The sequence below is a fragment of the Lates calcarifer genome, linkage group LG15, assembly GCF_001640805.2.
Source record: "Lates calcarifer isolate ASB-BC8 linkage group LG15, TLL_Latcal_v3, whole genome shotgun sequence".
Lineage (NCBI taxonomy): Eukaryota > Metazoa > Chordata > Actinopteri > Centropomidae > Lates > Lates calcarifer.
This window is the reverse complement of record NC_066847.1, coordinates 14967635-14991077: the sequence shown is the minus strand read 5'-3', so window position 1 is coordinate 14991077 and position 23443 is coordinate 14967635. Positions and strand designations below refer to the sequence as shown.

Below are 23443 nucleotides of genomic sequence, written 5' to 3'. Positions count from 1 at the left end.
TTTTAGGTTTAAATGTTTGCTTTAATCACACCTACTTACTTGACTGATTTTGTTGTATTACTGGTAGAAAAAAAAAATCAATGTATTACCATGGTGTCCAACATTATATGGGCTGCAGGCTTCTCCAGTCTCCTGACACTCCAGCACAGATATTAACAGGTTCAAGATCAGCCCTTGTTTAAGCTTAACCAGACAGTGACCATGTTTGGAAACCTGATACAGTACATTACATGGCTTACCCAAACAACTCTTCACAGGAAAGTTTCAAAGGATCATTGAGATTTGACTGTTGCGTTGTTTGTTCATATTGGCTTATGGTTTACAGAAGGCGGATTCTGAGTAATTATCTTTCACCTCCACAGTTTGATGGGGTCATATAAACCACCATCAATACTGTATGTGCTGTCTGTTCTGAGATGAGTATTTGTGCTGGTTCTCATGCTTTTTCATTTTTCGTTGTAATGATAAGTAACAATAAAACCAAATGCAACTAGTTGAGTAAGTTAGTTGTTGCTTGTAAATGACATTAGATGAGAAACACTTAAAATGACCTGTGGGTGCTGCCAAATCAAAAAAGGCATAAAACCAAATGACATGTTGTCTTTGCTAAACTTATCTGTATAGTTAGTGCTGGTTACCATGTATAATGCATCCTTACTTTTAGCATGCACTTCTGTATTTTGTCTTCCTTCTTCTTCTTTGGAGTTTATTTGTGGTAGGCAAACCAGTTTAGAGGTGCATTGCCACCATGGACTGGACTGGAGTCAGTAACTTAAGACAGTGATTTCTCCTAATGCTATATTTCCTACAGTGAAGTAATACACACACACACACACACACACATATAGCTGCTAAACTGTGGGCAATGTTAGGTATATATTAAGTATTTGCATTGTTGAACCCTACCTTTCAGTAGCAAAGCTCCATCTTGTAGTGCATTCTTATCCTTAATGCTTAGTGTCTCCAAAATGATTTCAGGACCAACCAGTGTTAACTATTTAGTCTATGTTTTGCCCATTTTTACTGAGATCTTTAGAGCCATCTGTGAATATGAATATTGAGACTGAAAAATTCTTATCCAAATAGTTCTGGACTATGCACCATACTGGAGGTCACTCTGACTTGCCCCTTAATTCCTGATGTTTGTTGAGGTCAGTATTTGGCAAGGAGAGCCATGGAGGAGTGGAAGAAACTGAAATGGGGGGACTGTGTAAATTGGTGTAATCCAGGGTTTTCTATCTTTGCATCATGGAGACCACTGCGGTTAACATGGAGCACCTGAAAAAACAAACGTGATGCAGGACTGAAGCAGAAACCAACAACAACACCAACATTTGCTTAAATCACTCTCTCTATATATGTATTTTCTGTTCTAAAGTGACATATCAGGCAGGGACCATTAGGCCTATGGAACTATTGTTAAAATCTCGCGATGCGATTTGAATTTCTGAGCTAGAACGAGAACAGTGAACAACAGAGCGAGCTCGAAAACGGAACGGATAGGTGGGACCTAAAGACAGGAAAATAAGTGCTTGTAGCAGTGGGGACGTAAATCGTGGCACTACAGCGGGACAACGAATCATTTAAGTTAAAAATCGTTTTTGGAAAACTGAACGATTCCTTTCTTCATTGTTTCTGTCTCCGGAACAAGTGTCACTAGCAACAGACGGTACGTTCTCATCGTTTCTAGCTAACCTTGCTAGCCAGCTGCTAACGCTCGCTGTGTTTGGTAGTTAGCTGGCTGGCATTCTGGATACCTTCAATAAGGCAAGCTGAGACCCATGGAACATTAATGCTGGTGCATAACTAACTATATTTTGTTAAGGTCATATGTTGTGCTTTCTGCTTGGACGTGTACAAGATAGTGATAGTGTGAGGTAACGTAAAGTAGCATTAAACACTATTTAGTACATAGCTAACCTAGCTATCAGTCTAACGTTATTGAGAAGTCGAAGACAAGTTTTAGTTCAAAACATAACGGTTGGTGTTATCATAACTTTTAAAATCATAATAAATGCGTATCCATATGTCTCGCTAGACCTCAGTTCGAAGGCATTAGAAGACGTTCAGTTATCTTTAACCAACATCAAATACTTCAGCAGTGTGTTCAACTTGGGCAGCAAGGCTTGGTTTCTAATGACTGCCATGACACGATAAAAACAGCAAGCAGCAAGAGAAAAAGTTGTGATTTCAAAGAATTTTGTAACGTTGTGTATATTACATAGCAAGCTTAAGTGTAAAACAGGGAAATTTGTTAGTGGTAGATCTGAGAAATGTTCCAGGTGTGTAGTTGGATGCTCACCGTCTCAACCTATTTTTTATTTCATGTTTTTTGTGAAATGTTAAGAAATTGGTAAGTCTTTGTTTGGCCTTAAATTAGTTATACTAAATTAGTTAATAAGTCATTGCGAACTGTGTTATTGTTGTAAATGTGTGCTGTACAGTAGAGATTATGTGTTACTCCAGCTGTCTGTGTAGGTGTTCTTGGCTTATCATTTTTGGCTGACGAAAGACTGGTTCATATGTTTTGAGACATACTACCGTTGTCATTGTTGTTTGCTGGTGGTAACAAGGCAGTAGGCTGTATCAAGAATTGGGAAGGATTATGCAGCCACAAGCTGTCATATTCTGGATTTCCCTTAGTGTGGGGACTAAAGCTCTGTCCAGATACTTTTTGGTAACGTTAAGAAATTAGTCGGAATAACATCAAGGAATACCATACGGCATTTCTTTCACAGTCATTAAGTCAAAGAGTTATAAAGTTTTTCTGTCTTTAGGATATCAGGCCTCTTAAATACACTTACACTTAAATATACTTATATGGGGCACATGGGCCTTAAAGCTAACAGTGTTATCACAATAATAATTCAGTATTGAAAACATTTCATTAAAACAGTTTAGCAGCTTATTTGTGGTTTCTCTGCCGAATATATCATTGCATTGTTAAAAACAAGTTGCATAGCACAGTAACTAGGCTCTTAAATTTGAACCCTACCTTTCAGTAGCAAAGCTCCATCTTGTAGTGCATTCTTATCCTTAATGCTTAGTGTCTCCAAAAATGATGTCAAGACCAACCAGTGTTAACTATTTAGTCTATGTTTTACCCATCTTTATTGGGATTCTTCATTGGCATATTTCAATCAACAGTCATTAGTATTTGGTGACTCTGAATAATTTACACAGTACCAAACCATTGATTTACCTCCTCAGTGTTCTGAATTGGCTATGATCTCACTCATTTACTTTGTAATCTTTCTGCCCTTCCCTATTACATAGTGTGTATTTGTTTACAATGTAAGTGATAGACAAATGGCAAGTGGAAAGAGGTTAATATTATTTTATTTGGTCGGCTTTCTAGGATTATTTTCCCAAAATAAAAAGCTTATCGTTCAACTCTTGATTATGGCCCTGGTCTCTTAAAAAGACTAATTCTGCAATAAACAATATACTATTTTATAATTTAGAAAACAAATGTGTTCTAGATTGTTGGCAGTTCTTAATGGCTCAGCACTACAGATTTTTTAATGGAGACACACATTCAATTATTTGGATGAAACAACATAATGTTTTATGAGTGCTAGAGGCAGCCCTCCAGAGTCATCAGTGTTAGGATTTGATAGACCTCCCTAGGCCTAGCAGCATGTTTTCCAGACCTGTGTGTTCTTACAAAGAAAGGTCATCAGCCCAGCATGGCAACCTGGCCTGGAATCTGTGTGTGTGTGTGTGTGTGTGTGTGTCTGTGTCTGTGTCTGTCTAGACCTGTCTGTGACCTCCCTCTCTTGCTCTATGGTAAACACTGCTGCAAGGTTAGGTGGTGGTTGTCTGGCCAACATATCTGGGTGCTGTCATTGATAATGGCATACACTGTGGATGACCAGACACCCATCACATCATGCTTGACTTTGTACACAATTTTAATGCATACCAGAGTTGTGAGAGTGCATTCCCATGATGGGCATGCCGTTCTCTGCTGGCAGGCAGAAATTGGCATAACACCTGACACCAGAGCTGAGAGTATTGGAGCAGCCAACCGATACTGGTCGCGTTGCCCTGCCTCACACTGTCTGGTGTCACTCTGCCCTCTGTTTCCATCACCATCTCTACTTCCATCACGGTTAGTTTTGTAGTTTGGTCAGTAGAAGACAAGACTTGATTGTTGAAGTTTACAGCCTGCCACACTGTTGCTCCCACATTCCTCTGTGTGTATATTGTGAAGAAGTTAAAAAAGTGTAATGACTGAAGATTGATGTTTTGTGAGTCGACTCTGGGTCTTCTCTACGGATGCATTGACTCATCGACTTTCAAGGGGCAGCCCTAATATCTTGCTGCACATGGTTTGCTTCATGAACTTTCATTTGCTGCTTATTACATTTGCAACAGACTATTCACTAAATCCCACTCCCATTTATATGTTGCAACATCTGTCAAGCTTTCTGTTTTATTACAGCACCAATGCAGTGTGCAGTGATAACAGTGGCAAAAATTTCTAGAAATAGTATTTCTAAAACAACGATTAGTACTTAATTCAGACAGAAGTTGCTTGCAGATAGAATCACCTGCCTAATTAAGTTAAGAGTAATATTGAGTCCATCTGATTTGTTTGAAAATGATAATTATAGGTCCCACACAAAAAGTCAGCATCCACTCTAATACATGAAGACACGGAAATAAAGAAGCAGCTTTGTTTTTGTTTTGTGGTGAGCTCTGGGTAGTATTATACAGTATTATCAGAGTTAGTTAATTTTCACTTAATATTGGGCCGTTATCATGACAGTATTAAAAAAGAAAAAGACGACACAGGATTTTGTCTTTTTCACAGTACACTCAGACATTAGCAAGAACAAAGGCAACACAAATATGATCATTGATGTGGTAAATACTATACCCTGAAGTAATCCATAACAATTTAGAGCGATTACACTGTGTGCCATACAAAATAAAAAAGTGAAAAACTAGATATAACTGTCAAAAAGAGAATTTCTCTCCAGAGCAGCATAGTTTTCCCTATTAGTTTGGCTTAGGTGCTGCTACTTCTAAATCGTATAATGGTAGGAAAAACACTGCAAAATGATGAGCACCTGTAAAGTGACCGTGAAATTCAGTTGTTGCTGATGCACCACCTGATCAAGCGTTTGCTTGGGTTCATTTGGAACATATTGACACACAGACCTGAGATCTGCAGCTGTAAAACAAGACCCATTCTGACTTGGGTAACAGGTCAGATGGACCCATGAAGACTTCTATTTAAGAGACTGCACAATTTTTGAAGAAAATATTGATAATTTACTAAGGAAGAGGATTAACAGTGAAATGAGTATTTTAGGAGGCATAAGGCCTCTAAGAAGACTTTTATATAGATGTTTATGGTTAGGATTGGGCAATCTCTAATTGGTCTCTGATCTCTAATTCTTTCCCATGATACCTATGACATACTGATGAGTAATTTCCAATAAATCTATCTGTTCTGCATTAGGGTTGATGACCCTATTAGGCTGCAGTAGGGCTGGGCCATTGGCTGACAGTTGTGATGATACTGAGCCCAGAAATGCCAGACAGAGAGTTTGTAAGTAATCAGCAAAAGTTAGGGCACCCGTGGGAATTGTTTGCATTAACTTTCAAGGTTTAATTTACTGCCATTGCCTAAACTTTTTTTCTCTTTGGCCAGTTTACAGCTTATGTTTGTATCATTTAAGGTTATCACTGTTTAAATTTCAATTAAAACTGGAAAAAAGGGTGTTCTATAAATTCTGACTGGTAGTGTTTATCACATACTCCCAGTTAACCAGTTCATTCCATTCTGTTTCACACCCTCCTCCTGAGCTCTTGGCTTTCTCAGCTGAGCAAAAATGCCAGGATGCTTACTTCATTTCCTCCTCCTCTTGAGTGAAGTGAGGGAGGGAAGAGGGGAAGTTGGGGGGGGGGCAGCTGGAGACTATACTGGCTTTGTTGGGGTTGGAAACTTTTCCTTTTCTTCCCCTGTTGGTCTGCCTTGTCTCTCTTTGTACATTCAACAATGCCTTCCCTGTTAACACTACTGTTGTGGTTGTTGTTTGCACAGTTTTTAATCCCTTTTATCTTGAAGGCTCGGATCTAAACACAATGCATGGCCAAGTTTTTGATTATTTGTTGCCTATTGGCTTTACATTTTTCCTGTTTTTATTACTGTACATTATATGTAATCTTTACTTCCTGCAACAGGGGGAGATATTCTGTTAATAACATGGATATATTTTGAATGTCTCTGCTGGCCACACTTTGGTGACTGTTTGACTTTCATCCCACATTAGTCAATAGCTGCACAGCTTGCCTACCAGGAGATTTCTCTGTGTCTGTTCATGATGCAGTCTCACCAATGCAGTGACTGTCCCCAGCCCCATAGAAGCTCAGGAATGTGCATAGAGGCAACATTACACAGGAGACAGGCAGGGCGGGAATGCAGCTAGAGAGATATTGACTGTCTGACTACACTGGCTCAGCTGCTGCATGTTTCACTGTTCACATTTGTCTGCGTGTCTGTCTCTTTCCCAGCCTGTCATCACTGTTATCTCTCTGCCTGAACACCTATCCATCTACCAGTCTGTCTTTGAATTTATTGTCTGTTTGTTCCTAGCCATATCTTTATCTCTGAGTGTAGATAGAGTGTATCTACATCTTTGTATTTTATTAGTGACTCTTCTACATGTATTACAACAATGTCAAACAGGATAACAAATTTTGCATTGTGCAATGGCATAACTACCATGTCAGACAGTAGCTTATATAGACCTCTCTGTGGGTGATTTCCTTTGGCCCACTCATATGTTACTCTGCACACACACACTCTTTACTGCTTATAGAAACAGAGTTCACTCGTGAGTCTCTGCTTGCTAACTTTAGACCAAGTAGAATCCCAGATCTAATGATCAACTGAGTGGAATGATAGGCATTCTTCTGCAGTACTGAGTCACCCAGGCCGGTCCTCTCCTTTTCTGCTCCTACCTTTCTTGGCCTACAAAAAGACTAGGCTTGGGCATGTTGTAGGATTTCCTCAAGAAAATATGTTAGGCCCAGTGGCTTATGTGGGGTTTCATTACATATGTAATGTGATTGGCCAGTGAGCTGAATCCCAGAGCACACAAGCAGCATGCTCTCATGTGCACCACTGAATGACACACGCTCAGAGAGGGACGGTAACGAGACTGACAGGGCTGGTGAAAACATTATGGATTTCTTAACAGTCAGATGTCACTGGTGAGCTTTAAAACCATCATATGTGTTACCAACTGAGTTGCTCTGCTGTAACTGTAGTTTAAACAACGTTCAAGATAAGACAGTGGGAATTTTAGAAGGCTCTTTTACTGATCGATTGATTAGTTGTTTGTTTTATTTGTAGGTATAAGTCTGTGTTAGAAAGTGATTATGTAAGATGTTCTTTTCACATTGAGTGGACCACTTCACTCTTTTGCAGGGGTTGTTGAAGTATATATATTTTTTCTTTGTACAGAAGTCAAACAAATGGAAATTAAGTCTTAAACCTGCTGTAGTAGTGTTGTTCCTTGAGTAAATGCACACCCATCTTAAGAATGTCAGATTATGTTGTTTATCACTCAAAGTATGTACAAACTATTAGAAAACTACTAGCATAACATATTAAAAACTGAAGATGATCAACCCTAATGAGCTCTAGGATTACATGATCCTCAGTCAAAATCATACGTATAAATGTTGGTGTAGAACTAAAAATGTGATTTTCCTCCAAACATGGAAGAAAATCACATTTGCTCTCAGTATTACTGTAAACTTTACAACCTGAGAGTCAGTACAAAGGAAAGGCTGAGAGAGCAAGTTGAGTAATTGCTGTTTTACCCTTTAGACAAAGTAAGCGTTCGGAGTTTTAGAGGTTTAGACTAAGGCTTGGTGCACACTAAAGGATACTCAAATCTTAATTAATTTTAAAAATGTTGGAGGTAGGCAGATTTATCGGATTTTTAGAGCACACACTAGATGATTTGGTCAAGTTGCATGACCACACCCTTGGTGTTTGTACTAAACGATATCAGCGTGAAGATTCTGGGGACTTGGGCTCTTGTAAGAAGTGTGATCAGAGTAAAGTGAAACCTGTAATTGTTAGAAATGTTATCATTTTTATACGTTCTATGACCCTCCACTGCCAAGGAGATGCCATTCTTGTATGAAGGTTACTGTCAAACAGCCGGTGATGCTTCCCAGTCAACTTACTCTCAGTGGCTTGTAGGTGTCTGCTAATATTTGATTGCTGTTCTTTTTTGACCCTTTACTTTTCTCATGTTTTGTAGGATTGCAGTCTTATTCTGAAATGATTATTAAAAAAAAAACATTTCCCTCATCAGTCTTGAATCACTATGACATTATGACAAATCAAAACTTTTTTTTTTAGAAGTGTTTGCAAAACTATTTACAGCTGAGAATGCATGTCAGAGCAAAAACCAAGCCAAGAGGTCAAAGGAACTGCCTGCAAAGCTCAGACAGGATTGTGTCAAGGCACAGATCTAGGGAAGGTTACAACAAATGCGTTTCGGCGTGCTGCATTGAAGTTTCTCAAGAGCACAGTGGTCTCCATAATTCTTAAATGGAAGACGTGTTTAACAGCAAGGACTCCTTCAAGAGCTGGCAGCCTGGCCAAACTGAGCAATCGGGCAGACAGCCTTTGTTAGAGAGGTGACCAAGTACCTGATGGTCACTCAGGCTGAGTTCCAGTGATATTGTGTGGAGATTGGAGAAACTTCCAGAGGGGCAACCAGTTCTAAACATCATGTCTAGTTTCCCCCAGACATGATGCTTGGAGTTGAGGCCAGACAGTTCAATCTAGGTTTCATTAGATCAGTGAATCTTGTTTCTCACAGTCTGAGAGGCCTTTAGGTGCTTTTTTGTGAACTGCAAGAAGGCTATCGTGTGTCTTTCACTGAGGAGATGCTTCTGTCTGGCCACTCTGCCATTAAGCCCAGATCGAGTGCTGCAGTGATGGGTGTTCTTCTGGAAGTTTGTCCCATATCTACACAGGATCTCTGGAGCTTAGCCAGAGTGACCATTGGGCTCTTGGCCACCCACAAAGGCTGTCAGCCCGATTGCTCAGTTTGACCGTGTAGCCAGAAAAGGTCGAGAATTTGACCTTTTCTGGCAGGTGTTGTAGTTAAGGGTCTGAGCACAGGTGTCATTCTTCCCTATGGTTCATTCCAAAGGATGGATTTTCTTTGTTTGAAATGATTCTGTAGTAGGTTTACTTTGATATTTAGGGTTATCATCCTGCTGCTAATTCTGCTGAACTTCAGCTGGTGGATAACCCTGATATTTTCCTGCAGTATACCTAGATAGATAAATAGAATTCATTTGCCCCTTGATGATGGAAAGCTGTACAGGGCAGAGGTTGCTCCAAATCATGATGCTCCCCCCTCTGTACTTAGCCACTGGGATGATGTTGTCATGTTGTCATGCAGTCCCTATATGCCATACATAGTGCTGTGTGTTTCTCCGTTATAATAAACTAGTTTCATCGGTCCACAAAACATTTTTCCAGTGGTATTATGAATTATTAAGGTGTTATCTGGCAAACCTCAGGGTTGCATTGACTACAGCTTCCTACCATGCTCTATGCAGCCACACCATCATTTGTGTATGGTAGAGTCATAAATATTAACCAGATCCAGTGATTCCTTTAAGCCTGCTGCTGTTACTCTAGGATTCTTTTTTTTTTCTACCTCATTAAGCATCCTGCGTTGTGCCTTTGAGTCATCTTAGCTTGGAGCTGTCTTTTGGGAAAGCAGCTACAGACCTAAAACATCTTTATTTATAGACTGTTTTTTCAAACTCTGGACTATGGAGTATTGTAAGTCTAAGTCTTAAATCTTTAAGAGTTCTTTGTAACCTTTCAGAGCTTTGCACAAATCAGCAATTCTTAATTTTAAGGCTTAAGAAATCTCTTATTTGCAAGGCATAGTTCACGTCAGCGAATTCAATAATTCAAGTGTCTATAACCCACAATCTTGTTTGATAGATTGGGCTTCTGGTTTGTTAACTCCTGACTCAAATAGCTCTTGTTGATGTCAGTAAAGTAAGGGTTTATATACAATACAATGACTTGTGAGTTATTAGTTAAATTGTGTTGAAATTGTAACTGAGACGAAGACCCAACCATAATTTAAAACAAATTTATACCTAAATGCAGGTAATGCCATGCAAAAAAGAGAAGGAAGCAGCAAAAGGGAATATTTTTGAATAATATTTTTTCCATATTTGTGTAGGTGACCAGAGAGAGATGTATTCTAAGGGAAAACCATGAATCTGTGCTACAGGGAATCTTTGTTGTGTTTAAAAGTTGAGTGTACTATGATTCTCAGCCTGTGTTGAGTGAGAGTTGTACTTCCCAGGCTGCAGTAGGTCAGCTGCGGTCAGTACTCGATGTGTTCTCTCTGGAATGCCTCATGAACTCTGTCCCCAAGGAAAGCTCTGGTACAACTACCAGCTCTCATCTTTCTCTCTCAGTTCGATGTTGATATGCACATGCTTATGCAGACAGAAATTGTCACTGTACTCTAGTCTTCATTTTTTGGTATTATTCATTAGTATCATAACCAGGTCTCATTCCTGTTTCAGTTGAAAGCTTTGTGTTGATAATGACTCAAGATTACAGAGGTTTTTTTTTTTCTTTCTAATCAGCCTGTGCAGTCATTGTAGTGGTGTGTCTAGCAGCATGGCATCTCAGCCTGTCTGCCAGCATAATGCTCTATTAGACACAAGATTAAAGATGCTATAAAGTGGATTCATATATGCACTATCTGGTTATTGGTCTCCTTGACTCTAATGATTAATATCAGCCCTGAAAGTGTAAACAAACTCATTATTCATATTTAGGAGGTATGGTGTCAGTAAGAGAAGGAGGGTGTGTGAGTAACACATTTGAATACTGAATGTATGTTCAAATGGCAGATTTGATCATCCTCATAATCTTTTTTTAAATTATTAGTTGTTGGGATAGCTTTACTTTGTTTTCAGCTTCATATGTCATAGTTCATGCACTGAACCTAGATTAAGTGATTAAACAGTATTGTTGAGGAGACTTTCAACCTTTGCAGGCTGTGTTTTTTTGATTTTTGCAACGGTACCATCAGTTTTTTGGTTCTTGTTCATGACACATTTGATAAGTCTTTCTATTTAATCTGTTTTCTTGTGGCCCTAACTTCTGCCTCGCATATCAGTTTTCCTGTATGGGATCGGTACAGTTTAAGTATGACCACAACTACACAATGTGACTGAAATTTTTGTCAGAAGATGTCATTGACATCTTATCATTCATTGTCAGTCTACTCTATGTAGAAGCCTTCTAACTTGCTTCCCCTTTAGAGATGTTACTAAATATGTTAAAGGGAAATATACTAAAACTGTATGAAAATTATAGAGCAGGATTTTGTATTAGGAGAGCTAGCAGTTCTTCCCATGCTCATGCTTTTTTCCATTTTCCTCTCCCTCCACCATTGTCTCCCCATGGCATTTTTTTGCATGATTGTGTTCATGTACTTAAATCAGCAAGTTGAATGAGAAAAGCTTTTACTGCTGACCACAGCCCCACAACCAATGAGCTGATATAGGTGTTTCATTTTGTGACTGAGACTTAGCCAGGGCTTTCAGATGAGACAGATGGCTGAGTCTACCTGCATCATCAGTCCTCTCATTGCACACACAGCTTTCCCCTCAGCAGCAATAAGCCCGGACAGTTGCTCTTTGGCTGATTTAGGCGTAGTGGTAGCCTTGTGACAGACAAAGTTAGGGTCAAGGTCAGAATAAAGCACCTGCCCTTCAATCATCTTTTCATGGTTGAATGAAATCTATTGGCCTTTCGCACTCTACAACTACACACTCTGCACCCTATATCTCTCTTAACGGTACAGTGCATTCAACAGCAGCACTATTGAACGTTAGCCTTGCTTGTGGATGAATGTGCAATGCCTTGAGGGACAAAGCTCAAGGAGTTTCTACCTGCCCATTGTAGTGCCCTTTTGCTGCCTCCGTCTCTTTTTTTGCATCGCAATGCTTTGTAGCAAAGTGTCAACAACTACAACAAACTGTGACTTTTCTATTAGTTTGTTCTTTACAGCCCACTATCTGTAACTGCATGCTTTTCTTAAAAGTGTTAAAATGGGAGAAGAGATTAACAATAATGCCAGATGTCCAGGAACACACTTAAGTGTAAAATTTGTGGGAGAATAAGAAGTGTTTGTGTCTACAAAAGAGGAGGCGTGAAACATAGAGTCAGGTGTGTCAGAGTGTAAGAGATGCCATTTCTGAGTCCCGTGCCTCCTCCCATATGCGCAGGAGATACTAAGGCCAACCCTACCCACCACATCAGAGTTTACTGTTTCAGTCTTGGCTCAAAGCAAGGGGTGTGTGTCTGTGTGTTTATGTGAGAAAGAGAAGGAAAGAGAGAGGGGAGTAGGTTGTTAGAGGGAGAAAGAGCAGCATGTGTTTCAGAAAAGCAGAGACTTGTGTGCTTATCTTGTCAGTGGTTTGGTTTCAGCTGTAGAGCTGCTGGGCTCATTGCTGTGTAGCACTTTTGATCTTTTGGTTCCGTGCTGCAGATTGACAAATTTGTGGAGATACCGTTTTACTGCAGTTGGCAATTTACAGTGTGTGTGACTGAACATGCTACACAGGTCTCTGTAGCTTGTGAGGGGAAGATTTATGTGTGTGTGTGTGTGTGTGTGTGTGTGAGAGAGAGTCCTTTGGCACTACTGTGTGTGTTTCCACAGCATGATTGATTGCCATAGACTCAGATAAACACCTGTAGACACTCAGGGATGCAGTTGATGCAAAATGTGTGATATGTTAAAATGTGCTCATCGTCTTAATCTGCAATATCTGGTGTTGATTGGGCTTTTTTCAAGCCTCTGCAGCTGTATAGTGGTGTAGTTTATACTGTTTTTCTCCCCTCCTTTGGATCTTTGTTTGTCTCACCCTCTCAAATGTGTGAAATTCTCAAGTGGACCGAACACTCATCAGATTGGCTCGTTTTTTGCAGTAGACCAGACACAAACACACACCCACTCAGACATGGAGATTAAGGGAATTATGCTTTGTCATACAGGAAACTGAAGTGACTGGATCTACCCTGTAGAAATTAAGATGCAAGAGATTAGTGTAAATTGTAACTTAAGAGTTTGTCTTATTCTTTGTGTTGGGTAATATTTCTACCCTGCCAAAACATGAACTAACACATTACAAACACGTTTTTATTAATCAATACTGTTTTGGAGGACTGTGCCTAGATCACAATATATTTTATTTTTGCTGCAGCTTTAAATACAATGACTGTAGTTTATAAGACTGTTCCCCTTTACATTAAACATTTAAACCATCTAGCTTCATGTCACTGGGCAGATTCGTGTAAAAAAATGTTCTTACTGGTATTAAAGTTGACAAATGCTATTTATGGCTGTTCAGCTTAATATGATTCACTTCATCTATCTTTGCAGTTCTGATTTACAGTAGAGGCTGCCTGAATAGTTGGTAAATCAGAAACTAGTTTACCAAGGCAAACCATTGCTCTACTCTGCCATGCTTTATCTTTTGCCATTATCAGCAGAGGACACTCTGGGCCCTGGCCTTGTGACTGTTGATCTTAGAGTCAGATCAGAGCGCTGGGTCTCTGCGTCAGTACTGTTCGGTTGTTGACTCTTTCTTCTCTCATCTCTGCGACTGATAAGGCTGTCAACAAATATTCTAAATTCAATTACATAATTGCTCCAGACAGTCAGTTACCATACAAATGATTATGAACAGGAATAGAGGTGCAGTGTTTTGCAAGCACTTTTCGAATTAATACAGTACGTAATTGGCCATTTTATCTTATCTGAGCCACAGAAATTAGACAAGCCATTTGTGTGTGGCATATATTTGGCCTTTTTTATGTCGTAGGCTCTGGCTTTGGCCCAGGCTCAGAGGCAGATGAGGCCATCGCCGCCAAAGATGTTAGGTCAGGATTCAGTGTTTCCCTCAGGTTGGGAATTTACTTGTGGTGCGGTGTGTGACCAATGTTCATGCAGAGACTCATGCAATTTAGAGGGAGAGCATGAAACCAAACTTATTTTCTGTAGCTACAATTTACAGATGTTCTCTGTTTAGAGGGAAAGATTTTAATTGAAGTAGTTCTCACTCTGCTTGATAGTGTAGGAAGCCATGTGGAGAAAACATGCTTAAGCCAGTGTTTTTGACATATTTGTAGGGTTTTATGGACACGCACATGCAGCTTCACATGTAATAGGCTATTACTAACGCATAAAATGTTCTTGATAGAATGGTGTACCTATTTACTGCCTGCAGCTGAAAAACATACACAACTCATCTCTCCTGTTTAGAGAAGGTGATACCATGTGCTTTGATTGATTGTCTCAGGTTAACTTTGATGAAAAGAAAAATAAAGCTCCCAGTGTCCACTTGACTTTGTTTCTCAGTTCTTACACTTTGAATTATTGCTTTGGAGAATGTCCATGTGTCTGACTGAAAAATGGTCGCATTTCTGTTTCATTTTATTGTCACTGTGACTGAATGATTGAAATTTATAACTTACATTGACATCTCTTTCCTTTCTTCTCTCTCTCTCTCCCTCTTCTTGCCTTTTTCCACACTTCTCTCGCTCTCTTCAGGTTCTGTTGCATCAGTTTCACAGCAGGTGACCCCCACCCCTCCGCCAAAATCCGGCTATTAGATGTGACCACGAGGTTGATCAGGAGAAGCCACCATGTCTTAAACACAGACGGGCCCTCTGGAGCCCTGTCCCCCCCCCACCCTGGCCCATCCTCCCCATCCCTCATCCACCACCTTACCCCCTCCCCAAGCCCCATCCCTCTCCCAGACCTACCTGCACATGTGAGGGACAGGCTACCCAACCCTGGCTCTCCACTGGCACACCCCTCCCCTCCCTCAGGAGAGATGAGCCTGCAGAAGCAGCTGGGTGGTGGTAGTGGTGGAGGGATGGGCTCTGACCGGGACCTTCAGTCTACTGCTTCCTCCATCTCCCTGCCCTCTGTGAAGAAGGCCCCCAAGAAGAGGCGCCTCTCCCTGGCCTCTCTTTTCAGACGGCGAGGACGAGAACCCAAATCAGGCCGCCAAAGGTCCAGAGAGCTCCAGCACCCTGGACCTTTAGGCCTTGGAGGGGTGGATGGCATTGCCAGCATTGAGAGCATCCACTCTGAGATGTGTAATGACAAGAACGCTGCCTTCTTCTCTGTGGCTGGGACTGGAGCTGCCTCTGCTGCTGCTGCCTCCACCTCATCTGCCTCAGGGCCTTCTTCCTCTACCTCCTCCTCCTTCAAGGCAGGGGGTGGGGTGGGGTCGGAGCTACTGGAGTGCCCGCTGTGCCTTCTGCGCCACTCCAGGGAGAACTTCCCTGACATCATGACCTGTCACCACCGCTCCTGCATCGATTGCCTACGCCAGTACCTACGCATTGAGATCTCAGAGTCACGTGTCAACATCAGCTGCCCTGAGTGCTCAGAGCGCTTCAACCCACACGACATCCGCATGATCTTGGGTGACCGGGCGCTTATGGAGAAATATGAGGAGTTCATGCTGAGGAGGTGGCTGGTGGCAGACCCTGACTGCCGCTGGTGCCCTGCACCGGATTGTGGGTAAGCAGTGATTTTTAATAAAAAACACAAATACACAGCAACCATGATATTCACTCTGATCCCACTCATACTGTTACTGTCATACAAGCCCTGAAAATGAAACTTTTTGGGACTGTTCAGTATTAAGCTGTGCTAGGGATCTAGGATCTTTGTTTTGCCAATTTTAGAGCTGACCTTAACAACACCTTGCAATCAGAGCTTGTCCTTTTAACAAGGGGAGTAACTGAAAAAGTTAAAATACCTTTTATAAAAATGTGTGTATATGTGCTTTGTCTGCCCTTCACTAGGTATGCAGTGATAGCCTTCGGATGTGCCAGCTGTCCTAAGATCACATGCGGCAGGGAGGGCTGTGGTACTGAGTTCTGTTACCACTGTAAGCAGCTGTGGCATCCCAACCAAACCTGTGATGCAGCACGACAGCAGAGAGCCCAGAGCCTTCGCCTGAGGACTGTTCGCTCGTCCTCCCTCAGCTATAGCCAAGAGAGTGGAGCTGCAGGTTAGCTGATTGAGCACGCTCACGCACACATACACACACAGAGAGAACCACAAATAGTTGCATGACTGTCCATTTACTTTTCCTAAACACCATGATGTTATCTGACTGACCAGACCTCTTCTGCTGATATTAGTGTTATTATATATTATCTAGTCAGTTAAACCACAGTATGAACAATTGAATCATATTCTCTTCCTCTCAGCTGATGATATCAAGCCATGTCCGCGCTGTGCTGCTTACATCATCAAGATGAATGACGGCAGTTGTAACCACATGACCTGTGCCGTCTGTGGCTGTGAGTTCTGTTGGCTCTGTATGAAGGAAATATCAGACCTGCACTACCTGAGGTCAGTATGACAATACATATAACACATGTGCAATCACACAGACACAGTTTACATGGCTTAGTTAATTTAACTTGTGGACATTTACGTAGACCTATAATGGCATTGTCCAACATTATTGTATATTCAAATCATAAAACCGTTCATCCTCATCACTGTGATTATGATTCTGATGATGCCCAGGTCAATAAAAACATCAAAAATATAATATTTGCTATTGTGAGATTGTGTGTCACTTTTATTTATAGTAGTTTACAAAATGAATTTAAGTTATAATGTATGACTGCTGGTTTGGTAGGCTGAAATTTACAGTAAATTTGTAGTTAGTAGTACCCAAGAAAAACAACCGAAATTGAAATAAAATATTTTGAATTAATCATTAAGTTAGTTGGCCCCCTGAATATCTTATGGAGAAACACTTCCCCAGTTTTGTGACAAATGATGTAACAGCTGAAGACCAATTATAGTATGCACACAGATGTATGAATGACTGCAAAATGCTTTCCTTTCAACAATGTTTTTTTTGTATTTCCCCTCTACTTCTCTTTCAGTCCATCAGGCTGTACTTTCTGGGGGAAGAAGCCATGGAGCAGGAAGAAGAAGATTCTGTGGCAACTGGGAACACTTGTGGGTGCCCCTGTTGGTATCGCACTCATCGCTGGGATAGCTATTCCTGCCATGATTATTGGCATTCCTGTATATGTTGGAAGGAAGGTGAGGCTCTAGAGGCACAGATTCTGCATGTATATATTCAAGTTCCTCTGCTTATAGTTTTGACTACATCGATGAGACGGAACATTGACTCATTTGGTCACTGTTTATATTTACTGTTCAAACACTTGACTGTATTGCACAGTAAGGATTACTGTAAAGCACAGGGTTTCATTTTAATCATTTGAATAGTACCCTTGCTTTGGAGCTCTGCTGTCTTACACAACATTCCTCTGAAGCAATATATTTTCAGTTGTAATCATAGTGTTACATAACTGTATACATATCACAGTTTTCAGTAGTGGAAATAAACATGGCCTGAGACAAGCGCAACATATCAATCAGTGCCTAACTAGTTATATTGAAAAAACTGTTTTAATACTGACATGTATTTTTATCAGGCTCTGAAGTTATCACAAGCCAGCTGAGGTTGTTTCTCAATAACTTGTGTGCCTGTATGTACACACTTTGTTTCACTCATCAGTCTACGTCTGTTTAATGACAGTCTGACATTGCAATAAAATGAAAGCACTCACCCTCCAAAATTCCCCTTCTAAGCTTGCCAAGTAGAAGCTAGAGCCAACAAACTTTTTCCCCTGACAGAACCAGACCACATTCAGTGGTGATCACATGACACATGTGAAACATCTGAACATGACTCACCTGCATTCCACACGCACTGGATCAATGTCGCTGTTCAGTCATGATGTTGAATCTTCACTGAGGTTGACCCATTACACCGAAGTCATGGCCATTTTCTTGCTGTATGATTTCATGTCATATTCAGAGTTACATAGCTGTACTTTGTCACTGTTGACTGAATTGTAAAGTACAAGTCACAAGTCAGTCAGAGGTTAGCTGATTTGTGATAACAACAGGTAGTCTTTCTGGAAATGTAGTGGCTGATGACTACTGGCACATTGTGGCTCACTGTAGACTAAACAATTTGTTTCCCATGTGCACTCTGCTCTGTATTTGTTTCTAGGCTATGACCACTCTCTGACATGAGGTATGCATGGAGATGTGAAAGAAAATGTAAAACGGGAAAAAAGTTCAGTTCAGACTGCATCTTCACAAGCAGCCATCCAAAATGGCATTTGTCAAAGACTTTTTTGTTGTTGGTACAAAAAAGGAAACAATCTGTTTTTAATTGTACTCTGCAAACACAAACAGGTGTACGCTTTGTCTAATAGCAGTTCAACAAAGTCAGTGCTCAATACTGCTACACTTGAGCACTTCATACACCTACAAGAGGAAAGGTAGAGGAAGAATAATGGCATCCTTGTAATATAACTCCTTTTCTCCATTAGATCCACAACCGCTATGAAGGCAAAGATATTTCCAACCACAAGAGGAACCTGGTGATCGCTGGTGGGGTGACCCTCTCTGTCATTGTGTCTCCAGTGGTAGCTGCAGTCACTGTCGGTCAGTCTGTCCTCTTCCTCTTTCTCTGTGTGTCTGTGCCTCTGCTCTAACTCTCTGCATGTCTAATTGACAGATCCTTGTTTGACCTTAGAGTTCATATTATGCTAAAGTCTGTTTTCAAAGTCAGTTGATTTCTTGTTGTATGTAAAGATGGAAAAATTGAGGGAGATTTAGATTGTTAGGATTTCTGTGTGTCAGCAACACTGGCCTCCACAGTTTCCTTTTCCTCTGTGCTGTGGTCTAACTTGTCCTTGTCTCTGTCTCTTCCTCAGGCATTGGTGTTCCCATCATGCTTGCATACGTCTATGGCGTGGTGCCCATCTCTCTCTGTCGTAGTGGAGGTTGTGGCGTCTCTGCTGGGAATGGCAAAGGAGTTCGCATAGAGTTTGATGATGAAAATGACATGAATGTTGGCAGTGGGGCAGCTGCCACTGGTAAGCTTTAATGTCCCGCAGTGTTATCCACACTGACATCCAAAAGCCACCCTTTGTGTTTATACCCAAGTCAGCAAACAGAACAACTTGCTTTTTGCTGACTACTGAGTCCCAGTTTAAATGAAATCTGCTGCTGGTTCACAAATGTCAAGTGTTTTTTTTTTCATACTTCTTATTTCACAGAAAAACATCCTTTTTTGTGCATCCTGTGTTAGACCAAAAGCCCCATGACTGTTTGGAAAAACAGCCTTACAAGTCCTGAATTTTTGAAGTGCTTTGCAGTATGAGTCATATTCATCCATTTACACCCCCACATTCATACAACTACTATATACAGCAGCACTCTCTCACACTCGCACATTCATACTCAGATGGTACATTAGCAATTTAGGATTCAGCATCTTTCCCAAGGATACTTTGATATGCAGACTGGAGGAGTCTGGGATCAAACCACCGACCCTCTTATTAGTAGGAGGCCCACTCTATCTCATGAGCCACAGCCGCCCTTTCATGATTCTGTCTTCTCTGTAGATACGACATCAGTGGCAGACCCGAGGAACAACCCCAGTATAGGTGAAGGCAGTGTTGGGGGGTTGACTGGCAGCCTGAGCGCCAGTGGCAGCCACATGGACCGTCTGGGTGCCATGAGGGACAACCTGAGTGAAACTGCCTCCACCATGGCCCTGGCTGGAGCCAGCATCACTGGCAGCCTCTCTGGCAGTGCCATGGTCAATTACCTAAACAGGTGCTGAAAGAGAAAAAAATAAGCATTTGATATTACAATATTAATGCAGCCTTGAACTTGATGGTGCTTTCTTGCATTGTCTGAATCTATCCTCTCACATGTTGTCAGGCTGGAGGTGCAGGCTGATGTGCAGAAGGAGCGCTGCAGTCTCAGTGGTGAATCTGGCACCGTCAGCCTAGGTACAATCAGTGACAATGCTAGCACCAAAGCAATGGCTGGATCCATTCTTAACGCCTACATGCCCCTAGACAGGTAAGCATTATTTAATTTGTATTTAGATAAAGCACGTAGGGACCAGTCTGTTGTCATTGGCAGGGCTGGTGTGGTTATGTGTAGCTGGTGTAAATCCTTATTATTAAACACATTGTAGTGACGTTAGATTATTATAATGCGATCCAATGTTGTAATTTCTGGTATGTTGTGTATAAAGAGTACCAGGTGTGAACTGTATGTTTTTGCTATTTCCACCCCCCCACCACCACCTGTCCATCTTCCAGAGATGGGAACAGTATGGAGGTCCAGGTTGACATTGAGTCCAAACCCAGCAAACAACGGCACCACAGTGGCAGCAGCAGTGTAGATGACAGTGGCCATGTTGGCCGTTGTGGCTGGACGTGCCCTTCTAACGGCTGCGCCTCCTCAGAGGGCAAAGGAACCTCCACCAAGTGGGCCAAAGAGGCATCCTGCTGCTCCTCTTCCAGCTCAGGGGGCAAAAAGAGCAAAGGCAAGCTGCGCAAGAAAGGCTGCGGAGGCACCAAAATCAATGAGACGCGGGAGGACATGGATGCTCAGCTGCTGGAGCAGCGCAGCACCAACTCCTCTGAGTTCGACTCTCCTTCCCTGAGCGGCAGCCTGCCCTCAGTGGCTGACTCCCACTCCAGCCATTTCTCTGAGTTCAGCTGCTCAGATCTAGAAAGCATGAAGACGTCCTGTAGCCACGGCTCCAGCGGAGGCGACTACCACACACGCTTCGCCACTGTCAGCCCCTTACCTGAGGTGGAGAATGACCGTCTGGAGACCTGCCCCACTTCTTCATCCTCTTCCTCCCAGGGACAAGGAACTGTGATCACTCCCCATTCCCCCAACTCCACCACCTCCTCCCTGGGCCACGGTGCAGAGCTCTCACCTCTCTGCTTCATCACAGAAGAGAATGTCAATCTGGTATGTCCCGCTGAGCTGGACTCTCACAGCAACACCGGAGAGCAGCTTAAAGAAACCAACAACAACCACCACCGATCGCAACATCTATCCCAAACCCAGCAGCAGCCTAAGAACTCCTGTATACAGACTGACATCTGAAATCTCAATACCTTAAGTGCTGCACAGGCGTCGTTTTTATTTAACATCCTTTCCTCCAGTAAACTAACAATCATAGCTTACAGTTTAGCCTGCATTCTCTGTTACTCCCTTGTAAAAGGGACATTTTATTTTGGGATTTATGTCCTTTATAAAAAGCAACCTTTGAGTAAAACATCTCTGTGTCCACTGACTGTCAGAAGGCTTAGTGGAAGTATTAAAAGGTTCCCAAAGTGCTGCCATGTGAGAAGTGTTAAGGTTGTGAATGCTGGTGTTTCTCCCTGTGCGACCCGCAGACTGCTGACATACTTTTGACAGCTCACCCTCTTGCCACTCGTAACAGAAGACAGCCCACCGATTTGGTTGCTGTCATTTTGATCTGTGTAGGTTATGATAAAACCACTGTGCCAGTTTTGCAAGTATTTGATTCTGGCTCTACAATGTGGATGCAACACCGTGCAGGAATCTTAATTTTACAGCTTTCTAGTAGTTTCTAGAACTCAAACAGGGACCAGGCAATATGATTCACTATTTCCTCTTTTTATTTTTCCCTAAATGTATTAGTCACAGAGGAGCCTTTGTGTTCTTGTCTGTATTTATTATTAGACCTTTTCCCCCCTGGATGTTAAATTAAACATCTAATGTATAATTATAAGGCCTGAGCTCAATATTGTAAAGCATTTTATCACTAAAACTGACCTGTAACAACCAACGTCGTTGTTAGATGGATGCACAGATAGCAGTTGCCCCATTGTGGGAGTGCTTGGCAGCTTGGTAATCACTGAGTTTAGACCTGTAGCCTAAAACTCTGTGTGTGCTTTTAGTGTTAAGATGACTTTGGGGGCTCAGGCTTTGTTTGGTTCTGTGGAAAGCTTGTGATATGTCGGGTGGGGGGTGGGTGAGGCTTGTTGAGATTTGAGGAAAGGCCTCTGGAAGGCCACTGTTGTCAAGATGATGCTGAAAGTCATAATAACATTAACCAAATGGTTGGTCAGTTCTGTGAAATTGTATAAAGAAAATGTTTTTGTCCTTTTCAAAGGTGATTTCAAAGGTTTATTCAGGCTGATGGTTTCGCCTCACTGAGTAAGAGAGAGCTTGGATATCTTTCATTGTTAACTCATGGTGCCTTTAAGAAGCTGTTTGTGTTGTTTGTCTCTCTCTCCACTGTGTCTTCAAGACTCCAAACAGCAGCTTATTGTAAGTTACAGAATGTCTGTCTGTGTAGGAGGGATGCTCATTTACATACAAAACATACTGTGGTAGACATGGTAAATGAAGACTTTTCAATTGCCTACCAAAGACAGCACTCAGGCTCTTGTTAAATCTTATACCTTTGACTTGTCACCTGTACTCACAGTGTGGTGCGACCTTTTTACACCATGGGGATGAATGAAGACAAGACCCAGGGTTATACAGACACACAGACTGCTGTTTCGTACATGCTTCACAAATGCTACGCAAATAACTGAGGCCGCACAAAGGCCCAAGGCACCTGCACTGTTATCTGTATTTCTTATTACATTGATGTACTGCAATGCAAAAGGGTAATAGGGATACATAGGTTCATTATGGGTTACCTTCCCCATTGATTTTCTTGTGATTCCTGTTTGTGTTGTCAATCGGTGCTGCTGAGCAGACTTCGATTCTGTTTCAGCACTTTGTTTCAGAGTATTTGCTTCGCCTGTCTTCACTGCTCAGTGGTCAGCTTTATTGAGGCCACTGAGTCAGCTCAGGTGAACCTCTACCAGGTAGATAAAAGCATCCTGAATGGTATTTTGAACCAGGCCTGTTACTAAATGAACACTCAATTTGGTTTGGTGGATAAGGCTACATGCTGCAGTCCTCCCTGCATTGGAGCAAAATGTTTTGTTCTTCCACCCTGGTTCTGTTTCTCATTCTTCACCAAAACTCCCCTTTCTTGATCCTAATTTGAACACTAGTGCCAGACATAATTTGTAATTTGTGCAAAATGGCATAAGGTATTTGTATATTTGTTTGGTAATTTGCTTTACTATATGCGTGTAAATGCATATCAGAAAAATAAAAAAAAAAATATATATGAAATGTTGTCATCCACAGTTTTTCTATTCTCTCTCTCTCTCTCTCTATGTATATATATATATATATATATATATATATTTATTTGAACTCATCATAGCATCAAGAAGAAAATCTGTATCTTTTTCTGTTTTATTGAATAGCCCTCCCATAATATTGTACACATTTTTACATATCTACGGAAATATAGTTTAAAACCACAATGAGGACAAACTGGAGCATATAATTATTGCTTCTTGCTCGCCAACTTGCCACCCTGAGCTAAATTTGGTACATCAATGTAGAGCAGATAAAACATT

At 41.4% G+C, this 23443-nt stretch overlaps 1 protein-coding gene across 1 annotated transcript; it reads left to right on the top strand.

The window, feature by feature from the left end:
• The first annotated feature begins 13780 nt into the window (after positions 1 to 13780).
• LOC108876249 (E3 ubiquitin-protein ligase RNF19A) lies at positions 13781 to 23150 on the top strand. The gene is made up of 11 exons (XM_018665621.2): positions 13781 to 13796; positions 13924 to 13981; positions 14652 to 15635; positions 15923 to 16131; positions 16334 to 16478; positions 17027 to 17189; positions 18497 to 18611; positions 18884 to 19045; positions 19577 to 19790; positions 19899 to 20042; positions 20288 to 23150. Exons 1-11 carry the CDS (start codon positions 13781 to 13783, stop codon positions 21087 to 21089), a joined length of 3012 nt encoding a protein of 1003 aa, XP_018521137.1. The 3' UTR covers positions 21090 to 23150.
• Positions 23151 to 23443: the final 293 nt, after the last annotated feature.

Coding starts and splice junctions, on each gene's coding strand:
- LOC108876249 (XM_018665621.2), top strand. Junction 13,982..14,651: donor ATCGCCGCCAAAGATGTTAG/GTCAGGATTCAG, acceptor CGCTCTCTTCAG/GTTCTGTTGCATCAGTTTCA. Junction 17,190..18,496: donor CTGTATATGTTGGAAGGAAG/GTGAGGCTCTAG, acceptor TTTCTCCATTAG/ATCCACAACCGCTATGAAGG.